The sequence below is a fragment of the Panthera leo genome, chromosome C1, assembly GCF_018350215.1.
Source record: "Panthera leo isolate Ple1 chromosome C1, P.leo_Ple1_pat1.1, whole genome shotgun sequence".
NCBI lineage: Eukaryota > Metazoa > Chordata > Mammalia > Carnivora > Felidae > Panthera > Panthera leo.
This window is the reverse complement of record NC_056686.1, coordinates 33,178,969-33,188,759: the sequence shown is the minus strand read 5'-3', so window position 1 is coordinate 33,188,759 and position 9,791 is coordinate 33,178,969. Positions and strand designations below refer to the sequence as shown.

General features: G+C 42.3%; 1 protein-coding gene across 3 annotated transcripts; it reads right to left on the bottom strand.

Moving 5' to 3' along the window:
* Positions 1 to 1,016: 1,016 nt before the first annotated feature.
* Positions 1,017 to 9,589, bottom strand: CC1H1orf50 (chromosome C1 C1orf50 homolog). Of its 3 annotated transcripts, none has more exons than XM_042953140.1 (5): positions 9,479 to 9,589; positions 9,244 to 9,359; positions 2,559 to 2,645; positions 1,932 to 2,063; positions 1,017 to 1,369 (listed from the first exon to the last, which is right to left on the bottom strand). In XM_042953140.1, exons 1-5 carry the CDS (start codon positions 9,555 to 9,557, stop codon positions 1,184 to 1,186), a joined length of 600 nt encoding a protein of 199 aa, XP_042809074.1. In that variant the 5' UTR covers positions 9,558 to 9,589; the 3' UTR covers positions 1,017 to 1,183. The 3 variants fall into 3 exon arrangements, with proteins under 3 accessions (XP_042809074.1, XP_042809075.1, XP_042809076.1); XM_042953141.1 differs by having other exon boundaries at positions 9,488 to 9,589; XM_042953142.1 differs by lacking the exon at positions 1,017 to 1,369 and adding an exon at positions 2,395 to 2,456 and having other exon boundaries at positions 2,009 to 2,063.
* Positions 9,590 to 9,791: the final 202 nt, after the last annotated feature.

Sequence of the window (9,791 nt, the reverse complement as noted above, 5' to 3'; positions counted from 1 at the left end):
GTCTAGTCAGAATGAGAACTAGAGGAACTCAGCTAAAAAGCCTCTGCTAACTTATTGGGTAATTCAGGTCAAAATCAGTTTCAATCTGAATTAACTCATGATCAACAGGTGGGCTCTTTTTCTTGTTTCTCACCCACTGCCCCTCTTCCACAATAGTTTGAGGTTGCCATTTAAATGGAGTTGGCCTGCTGCAGATGGCTAAACTCTGGATCTCCTCTTCAGCAAGGCTACAGCACAGATCCATACAGTGGTCAGCGGCAGCCTCCCACATCTCTTCCAAGTCTAGAATTCTGCGAGGTGACAGGTAGACCTTCCCCAAACCTGTCCATTGTTGCTGCCCCAGAATCTCCAGTCACTCAAAGTAGGCAGAAAGAGCAAAACAGGCAAGCCACACTTCCGCAAAAGTGCAAAAATACCAGAATCACACTGTCTAGTCCAGGCAAGCCGAGCTGTTCATCAACCTCCATTACGCAACATTCCTGTTCCCAGACGCATCTGAAGTTGGAGCTACACTAACTGCTCAACAGCCTCAACCCAATCTTTTTTTTAAGTTTCAAGTTTTTATTTAAATTCTAGTTAACATATCATGTAATATTGGTTTCAGAAGTAGAATTTAGTGATTCATCACTTACATAGAACACCCAGTGCTCATCACAAGTGCCCTCCTTAATCCCCATTATCCATCTAGCCCATCCCCAACCCACCTCCATGAACCCTTAGTTTGTTCCCTATTGTTAAAGTTTGTTTTATGGTTTGCCTCTCTCTCTCTCTCTCTTTCCCCCCTATGTTCAACCTCAAACCAATCTCAAACACTTCCAGTTACAAAAAGACTAAAAACAGTCCTCTCTGGAAAATGCCTTGCGAACCTTTATGTGGGTAGAAGACACCCCTCTTTCTCCAATGCTCTGACTTACGGGAGAACAGATGGAGATAAAGGAGAAGGAAAGTACACTGGCCAGTACTCTGAAAGTGACTGGTTGGGTCTGGTATGATTCATTACCATCGGAACTGAAAGCAATTACGACAGCATTTATATGCACACAGGGTCTCTTTTCAAGAAGTGCATGATTCCCCCACAAGACTTCAATTCTCATGCCCCCTCCCATCAACGCAGAAAATGAGGGCAACAAGGAGGTGATAGTGGTAAGTCCTTGCTGTGAGAGCTGTTTGTCAGAGACCTCTCTCAGTCAGTCAGTCCCTGGAAGGCGGGTTCAGTGCTTGGAGGCAGGGCCGCTGGCTGGCTTAGCAACCTGTCCACTATGCTGATTTTAGCATCATGCTTCTCAATATCCTCATACGGAGTCCAGGATAAGTCATGCTGGAGCTTGTAGGCGCCAAGGAAGTCATGTGGACAACTTGTCCCCCATTCCTAAAGAAGGCAAAGGAGTCAGTTCTCATCAGGGTAGAAGGTAAAGAAATTGAGCTTATTTCCTCATTTTCTAAAATGTCTATTTACTTATTTTGAGAGAGAGAGACAGAGAGCAAGCGGGGAAAGGGTACAGAGAGAGGGAGACAGATAATCCCAAGCAGGTTCCGGAGCCGTCAGTGCAGAGCCTGATGCAGGGCTTGAACCCACAAACAGTGAGATCATAACCTGAGCCAAAACCAAGAATCATTATCCCACTGAGCCACCCAGGCTCCCCTCATTTCCTCATTGTATGCCACAAATTTCTTTTTTGGGTTTTCACTTCAGATCAGTCAGAATCATCCTCACTGCATTACACATCAGATACCTCCCTTAACAGAGATAATGACTGTGAGATAATTTGTGTTTTTCATGTATATTTTTTAAGAGTCATGCCAGGGCTCACGAAAACCTCCAATTTTCTAGAAGGCCATTTACAAACCCTTATGCCTACATCTTCACGCACATATGCCAAGAGTTTCTCAAAGACCAGAGTAGATTTCTGCGCAAAAATACATGTTCTTACCTTTGGAGAAATAATAGAAAAATACTGCTGACCACTCTCCCGTTTATAAAGGTAATAAATGTTGCCAGGTTTTTTTACTATATTACAAGCTACATGGTGCAAGTCGGCATCTCTGCGAGCATCTTCCAGTACCTAAGAACCGCAGAGATGTAACAAATTAAGTATTGGACCTAACAGGCACACTCAGTGATCATCCCAATCAATGCTTAGGAATTGCTCCCCCATAGCAAACAGTCACTACTAGGACCCAGATGATTCTGAGGAGACAAAAATTAGACTATGCTACTAGACTGTAAAAATGCCTTTAGAAGAATTGCATTGGTGAACGTTACTGGCTTTGAGTGCCTTTTAAATTTCTTTCCTATTTTTCTGCAGTATGTACATTTCTTTTAAAACTGAGAACATGTTTTTCCCCTCAAAATGCTTTACTTCACTGAAACTGTCTCCCAGTGAAAAAGCTTACCTTATACCTAACTTCTTGGGCTTACTCTATTTTGCTCAACACTTCTATATTTCTAGGAGGTCCTGAAGACAAAATAGTTTAACGATTATAAGCAAGACCAGGCAGACCTGTGAATTAAATGAGGAAAAGGAGTCCCTACCTAAAAGCTGTTACGTGTTACTCACCTTCCTGGCTTGTTCTTGTAAATGTTGGATTTGCTCAGCTATGACTGTTAGTTTGTTGGTGGCATTTGCTCGGATGAATTCGTCAGCCTACAGGTGAGACAAAACCAAACTGTGGGTGGAAAAAGGATAAGACTTCGACAATGTTCGTATTTAGAGCTCAGAGTGAAGAGTTACCTCAACATCCTTGCTTATGCCTTAAATACCCTTCCTAGCCTCAACACAGTCCTGGGAACTCGCACTCATCTCACCCAGTTCCCACCCAACTCAAACAGCACTGTTTATAAGAAGCTCACCCTGCCAGGACCCCACACAGCAGAACTAAGTCCTCCTCCTTTTCTACGTCCCAGAGCTTTCTACCCTCTGTATTCCAGTCACTCTGCACTTCTTCAGTCCTCTAACATGGTCTACTCTCACATGCTAACGCATGTACGGAATATGCCCTCTCCTCAACAGAAAATACTTCCCCTCTTACTCTTTGCCCAAATAAACACACTTATTCCTCAGGTCTCCATTTATTTTTCTCATGTTTAAATACTTCTGAGATCTGGGATGGGTCTTAAAATAAAAAGACACTTGTGATAAAGTTCTTATCACCTGTTATGTAGGAATCTAGCTATATATAGGAAGGACCTATTAATCTGACCGTTGCCTCAGCTGAATTATTTACATCATACCTAGTTATATTTTAACTTATATTTGGCTTCCTAATTGTTACTTCAAACGCTTTCTTGTTTTTTTTAAGTAGGCTCCAGGCCCAATGTGGGGCTCGAACTCACGACCGTGAAATCCAGAGTCACATGCTCTAACTACCCACTGAGCCTTTAAAGACTATACTAGGATGTAGATCTGAAACAATGTTATATTGTGCACATAAGACTTCCTGTCTTGTGCTAGGAAGTGCAAATGAAGGCAATGGAAATTGCTTAAAATAAATCAAACACTTTTCAAAACCAGAGAGACTGGTGTGACCAATGGGAAGGATTATCACTCAGGCATCAGAAATCTGTCAAAGACTTCCAGCTTACTATCAAGAAAACCTGATTAATGTCTAGGGGTATACGGCAAGTTAAGAAGAAGAAATATCAAGAGGGTGCCTGGGTGGCTCAGGCGGTTAAGCGTCTGACTTTGGCTCAGGTCATGATCTCACAGTTCATGAGTCCGAGCCCCACATCAGGTTCTGTGCTGACAAGTCGGAGCCTGGAGCCTGCTTAGGATTCTGTGCCTCCCTCCCTCTCTGCCCCTCCCCCACTCACACTCTTGTCTCTGTCTCTCAAAAATAAATAAACGTTAAAAAAAATTTTTTTAGGGGCATCTGGATGGCTCAGTCAGTTAAGCCTCCAACTGAGGCTTCGTGGTTTCAAGCCCCAGGTCGGGCTCTGTGCTGAAAGCTCAGAGCCTAGAGCCTGATCCCAATTCCATGTCTCCCTCTCTGCCCCTCCCCCCTCATGCTCTGTCTCTGTCTCTCAAAAATAGACATTAAAATTTTTTTTAATTTAAATTTATTACAAATATTTTGTAATATATTTAAAGATATATTATATAATATAACATATTATATAATATATGTAATTATATATTATCATAATTAATATATAATATTATACATAATTATATATGTATATTGTATATATTTAAATTTTATTTTAATAAAAATACAAAAAAGAAATATTAAGAGAATTTGCTGGTGAGTTGAGGAAGCTCAAGGTAAAAGTCAGGTATAAGCCAGCATCACATGAGAAGAAAACAATGGAGTCAACAGAGTCAATCATTTATCTGCTCCACAAATAGAGACTGAGCAACCACTGTGTATAGAGACTGAGCAACCACTGTGTATGAGACATCATGCCAGGCCCTGGACATACTAGAAACAGGAGAAAGAAGTCCCTACCTCCATCAAGATTGCAGCCTAATGCACTGTCCTTCAGAATATGAAGTAAAATATGTAATTTTTTTTAATGTTTATTTATTTTGAAAGAAAGCACGAGTGGGGGAGAGGCAGAGAAAGCAAAAGAGAAAGAGAATCCCAAGCAGGCTCCACTGTCAGCACAAAACTCAATGAGGGGCTCAATCCCACAAACTGTGGGATCATGACCTGAGCCGAAACCAAGAGTCAGTTGCTTAATCAACTGAGCCACTCAGGTACCCCAAAGTAGTAAATTTTTAATTTTCTAGCAGCTGTGTTAAAAATAAAAATAAATAAGTAAAATTAATTATAATATTTTATTTAACCCAATACATCAAAAAACATTATTCCAACATGTAATCAGTATAAAAAATTTTAATGAGATACTTTACATTTCATACTAAGTATATACTTATATTTTACACTCATACTATCAATTGAGATACCAAATTATCATGAGAAATAGTCAATCTGGGGCGCCTGGGTGGCTCAGTCAGTTAAGCGTTTGACTTCGGCTCGGGTCATGATCTCACAGTTTGTGGGTTTGAGCCCCCTATCAGGCACTGTGCTGACAGCTCAGAGCTTGGAGCCTGCCTCAGAATCTGTGTCTCCCTCTCTCTGTGCCCCTCTCCTGCTCGTGCGTGCTCTCTCTCTCTCTCTCAAAAATAAACAAACATTAAAAAAAATTAAAAGAAATAATCGGTACTTAAACTTCATAAAATTTGCATTTAAAAGGGTCAGTTCACATACTAAGCTTGTTCCAAATATACTCAAAAAGTGTCCAATAATTGAATCAATTACCACATTTTAAAATGTAAATTGTTCAAATTACATAAAATTTAAAATCCAGTTTCTCGGCTGCATTTACCATATAGCCCAAATGCTCAACAACCATATGTGGTTAGAGGCTACCATAATGCATAACACAGCTCTGGTGAGAGATACAGACACCAACAAGAAAGACAATTAGAGCTAGTATTATGTGGACTCAGAATAATGATGTGCTATTATGAAGAAAATAACCAGAATTATGTGGTAGAAGCAGATCAGAGGTGGGGCACCTGGGTGGCTCAGTCGGTTAAGCGTCCGACTTCAGCGCAGGTCATGATCTCACAGTTCGTGAGTTCGAGCCCCGCGTCGGGCTCTGTGCTGACAGCTTAGAGCCTGTTTCGGATTCTGTGTCTCCCTCTCTCTCTGCCCCTCCCCTGTTCATGCTCTGTCTCTCTCTGTCTCAAAAATAAATAAACGTTAAAAAAAAAAAAATTAAAAAAAAAAAAAAAAAAAAAAAAGAAGCAGATCAGAGGTAACAAGTGAGTGGAGTAACTGGTTTAATAGGTAGTGGTAAGCACCCCAGGGATTGGCATGCATGCATGAGCAGGCTAGATGCAAATTCAATTTATTTATTTATTTATTTATTTTAATGTGGGTTTTTTTTTTAATGTTTATTTATTTTCAAGAGACAGAGACAGAGAGCATGAGTGGGGGTGGAACAGAGAGAGAGAGGGAGACACAGAATCCAAAGCAGGCTCCAGGCTCTGATGTGGGGGCTCGAACTCGTGAACCAGGAGATCATGACCTGAGCTGAAGTCAGACACTTACCAATTGAGCCACCTAGGTGCCCGTTTACTTTTTTTTTTTTTTTTTTTTTTGAGAGAGAGAGAGAGAGAGAGAGCATAAGCTGGGAAGGGGCAGAGAGAAAGGGGAACAGAGGATCTGAAGTGGGTTCTTTGCTGACACAGAGAGCCGGATGTGGGGCTCGAACTCACAAACCATGAGATCATGACCTGGGCCGAGGTCAGATGTTTAACTGAGCCACCAGGTACCCATATTCAATTTAATAATACCATCATCTGGATGGAGTGGAGTATAACCTTCAATAGACAAGAAGGCCTCACTGAAGATGTGACATTTGACTTGGGTCTGAAGAAAAGAAAGGGCCAGCCATGCAACAAAAACTGGAGAAGTTATGTCTGAAAGGCAGTTAGCGAGGGGCAGTAGTTAATGAGCAGTCAGTAAGGGGACAGGGACCAGATCATGCAAGGCCTTATGGCCCATGGTGAAAGTACTGCATTTTGTTCCAAGGACAGTGAGGCACCTGATGGCCAAAGAGAAAGCAGGTGGTTTCTAGAGCTAAGAGAGTTCTAGGTTAGGAGTGGCCTCATTATTAATCTTCTTAAGGTGGTGGCAGCAAATCTGTTCCTTGTAAACAAAACAGTCTAATTCACAACAGAAATGAAGAGTACTTCTAATTACTAAACACTTCTAATTACTAAAGAGTAACTTCTAATTACTGGCCCCAATCATTCTGAGGCCCTTCACATATATTATTTAACTTAATTTTTATAATACCTTATGAAGTTGGAGATGATAACTTCAGTCTCATTTTAGAAATTATACCCAGAGAGGTAAAGCAACCTGTCCAAGGGTTAATTACAGCTAATAAATGGCAGTTGAAGATTTGAACACAGATCAGTCTGATTCCAAATTTCTGCCTTAATACCAGACCTCTAGAGCATTCTAAACACACATCAATACCAAAATGGCATGGCAGCAGTCAGTCCTGCTACAAAGTACATTTCAGGACACAAACAGTAAATATGCTTGATTCAATCTGTTTGTTTCTAGTGTTTTTATTCCAGCTGCTCAATATTGATAATATTGGAAAAAAGGAGGCAGCACCATAATGCATCCTCTGTATTTTACTAGATCATACGCTGAAGGGCAAAAACTGTGTTCCATCTTCTTTTTTTTTGTTTTGTTTCAGGCCATTGTAATAAATATGATGGTCACTCAGTAAGCCATGAAAATGTTTGCCCAAGCTTTGGGCCTAGTTGCCTCCCTCCCAACAAGTGATCCAGTTAAACAGACACATGGTATTCTCCTAATCTATAAAAGTTATGCTTTGCTTCCCACCTCTCTAGAAAAGACAAGTCACTAAGTTTGAATCAAAAGCACTTTCCTAAGCATGTGAATACTCCTTAAATTAAAAAAAAAAAACAACAAAACCTAAAGTACAGAGATGTTTATGTGAGGGAATTTGAGCACATTAATTATTAAATATTTTGAACAAAATAAAGACCTTTGAATATAACCAAAGCCAAATGTGATAGTGCACACAAGGGTGAGAGGAATATCAGAAGCTTTAAAGCAGCAGGGCCCTTTATCTGTACATATTGAAGAGGGTTCTACAACTGGAAGTCTTGGTAAAAATTAGATGGAGGGGTACCTGGGTGGCTCAGTGGGTTAAGCGACCAACTTCCGCTCAGGTCATGATCTCGCAGTCCGTGAGTTCGAGTCCCGGGTCGGGCTCTGTGCTGACAGCTCAGAGCCTGGAGCCTGTTTCAGGTTCTGTGTCTCCCTCTCTCTCCGACCCTCCCCCATTCATGCTCTGTCTCTCTCTGTCTCAAAAATAAATAAACATTAAAAAAAATTTATAAAAAAAAAAAATTAGATGGAATTTGGTTTTTCGCAGCTTTAGATCTAGGAACTTTCCTAATTGAGACCCTGCATTTTACAGATGAAGAAGCTTAAGTCCAGAGAAAAGTAATTTCCCTTAAGTTACAGTGCAAGTTATTATCAACAGTGGGATTAACACGCACGTGTCAAAATTTCTGATGCTTTTTGTTATTTCACATTTCCTCCTTATTCTTTTGGCAATGAATGTGTAAGCACTGGGCTTGGGAATGTTGTGCCCAGTGAATGAGAACACAGGACAAAATTTAAGAGTCCCTGTCCTCCTAGTATACAGGTATGCTGTTTCGAAGGGACACATGCACCCCAATGTTTATAGCAGCACTATCAACAATAACCAAAGTATGGAAAGAGCCCAAATGTCCATCGATGGATGAATGGATAAAGAAGATGTGGTATATATATATATATATATATATATATATATATATATATATACACACACACACACTATGGAGTATTACTCGGCAATCAAAAAGAATGAAATCTTGCCATTTGCAACTACGTGGATGGAACTGGAGGGTATTATGCTAAGTGAAATTAGCCAGTCAGAGAAAGACAAATATCATATGACTTCACTCATATGAGGAATTTAAGATACAAAACAGATGAACATAAGAGAAGCAAAAATAACATAAAAACAGGGAGGGGCACAAAACATAAGAGACTCTTAAATATGGAGAACAAACAGAAGTTTACTGGAGGGGTGGTGGGAGGGGGGATGGGACTAAATGAGTAAAGGGCATTAAGGAATCTACTCCTGAAATCATTGTTGCACTATATGCTAACTTGGATATAAATTTTAAAAATAAATTAAATGAAAATAAATTTCAAAAAGTCCCTGTCCTTCTAAAAGATGTTACGTTCTAAAACCGTTCAGGGCACAGATAACGATCTAATGGGAAGCGGTTTAAAGTAAGTGGACTATGCATCCCTGCAGAATCCGTTAGGGTAATCTGACACTTGCATGGAAACTTCTCTTCACGAGTCAAATGGGTAGAATCACTTCTGTACTGCCTACCTTACAGGGCTGTCCTGAGGCCCAAATGAAATACTGAATATTCAAAGTGCTGTGCAAAACTTCCCACGAAAGGAGATTACGGGCACTCATATTGCAGATGGAGCCTTTGGTCTCAGAAGCTCAGAGTGCGAGTCAGACTACCGACCCTCAATGACAATCAGTTTTCCCGAGTTGTAAAATGGAGACAAAAAGCAAATGGCTTTGGCTTTGGCTGTGAGGTCCCAGTCTCAAGATGCAGGGCCAAACGTGAACCACAACGGTTCTTTACTTCCCCAGCCGCGCCTCCTCACCTTCTGCACCTGCTCTGCGAGCGCCACGAGGTCTAAGGGGTCCCCGGCCCGGTGGGTGTGGTAGGGGCTCACTAGGGCCAGGCCTCCGGGGGTCGGGGTGAGCTCCACCAGGGCTCCTGCGACACATACCCAGGAACACAGCCCGTGAGCGCCCGCCCTCGGCCTCCCGCGCAGCCCGGGAGACTAGCTGCTCCGTGAGGGCTTCTTTCCCCGCTCGGACTCCCGCCCTGCGTACCTCCCCGACCTGTAGCCGGCTGAACTCTTTGGTCTGCGGGGACTCCCCCCGACTGCCCCGGCGTCTCGGCGTCCCCCATGACAACAGCCGAACCTCCCTGCGTCCCCAGCCGCGGCGCGAAAGGGAAGAGCATGCGCATAGAGACCTGTGGGCGGAGCTTCTGTGTTCCCTGGCCATTGGCCATCAGGGCTGAGGGGCACCGCCTGAACCCGGAGGCGGGGCTCCAGCTGACGCCCTAGGCTCTGCTGAGGGGCGGGGTGCTGGCTTAGGGAAAGCCAAAAAGGGCAGTGCAACGTTCGTGGGCATGCGCCGC

Bases quoted from the DNA above. Each gene is read 5' to 3' on its own strand.
- CC1H1orf50 (XM_042953140.1), bottom strand. From the start codon at position 9,557: ATGGGGGACGCCGAGACGCCGGGGCAGTCGGGGGGAGTCCCCGCAGAC. The intron at 9,360-9,478 runs GTACGCAGGGCG...TATGTGTCGCAG, and splicing joins GCCGGCTACAGGTCGGGGAG to GAGCCCTGGTGGAGCTCACC. The intron at 2,646-9,243 runs GTGAGGAGGCGC...TCTCACCTGTAG, and splicing joins TCGCAGAGCAGGTGCAGAAG to GCTGACGAATTCATCCGAGC.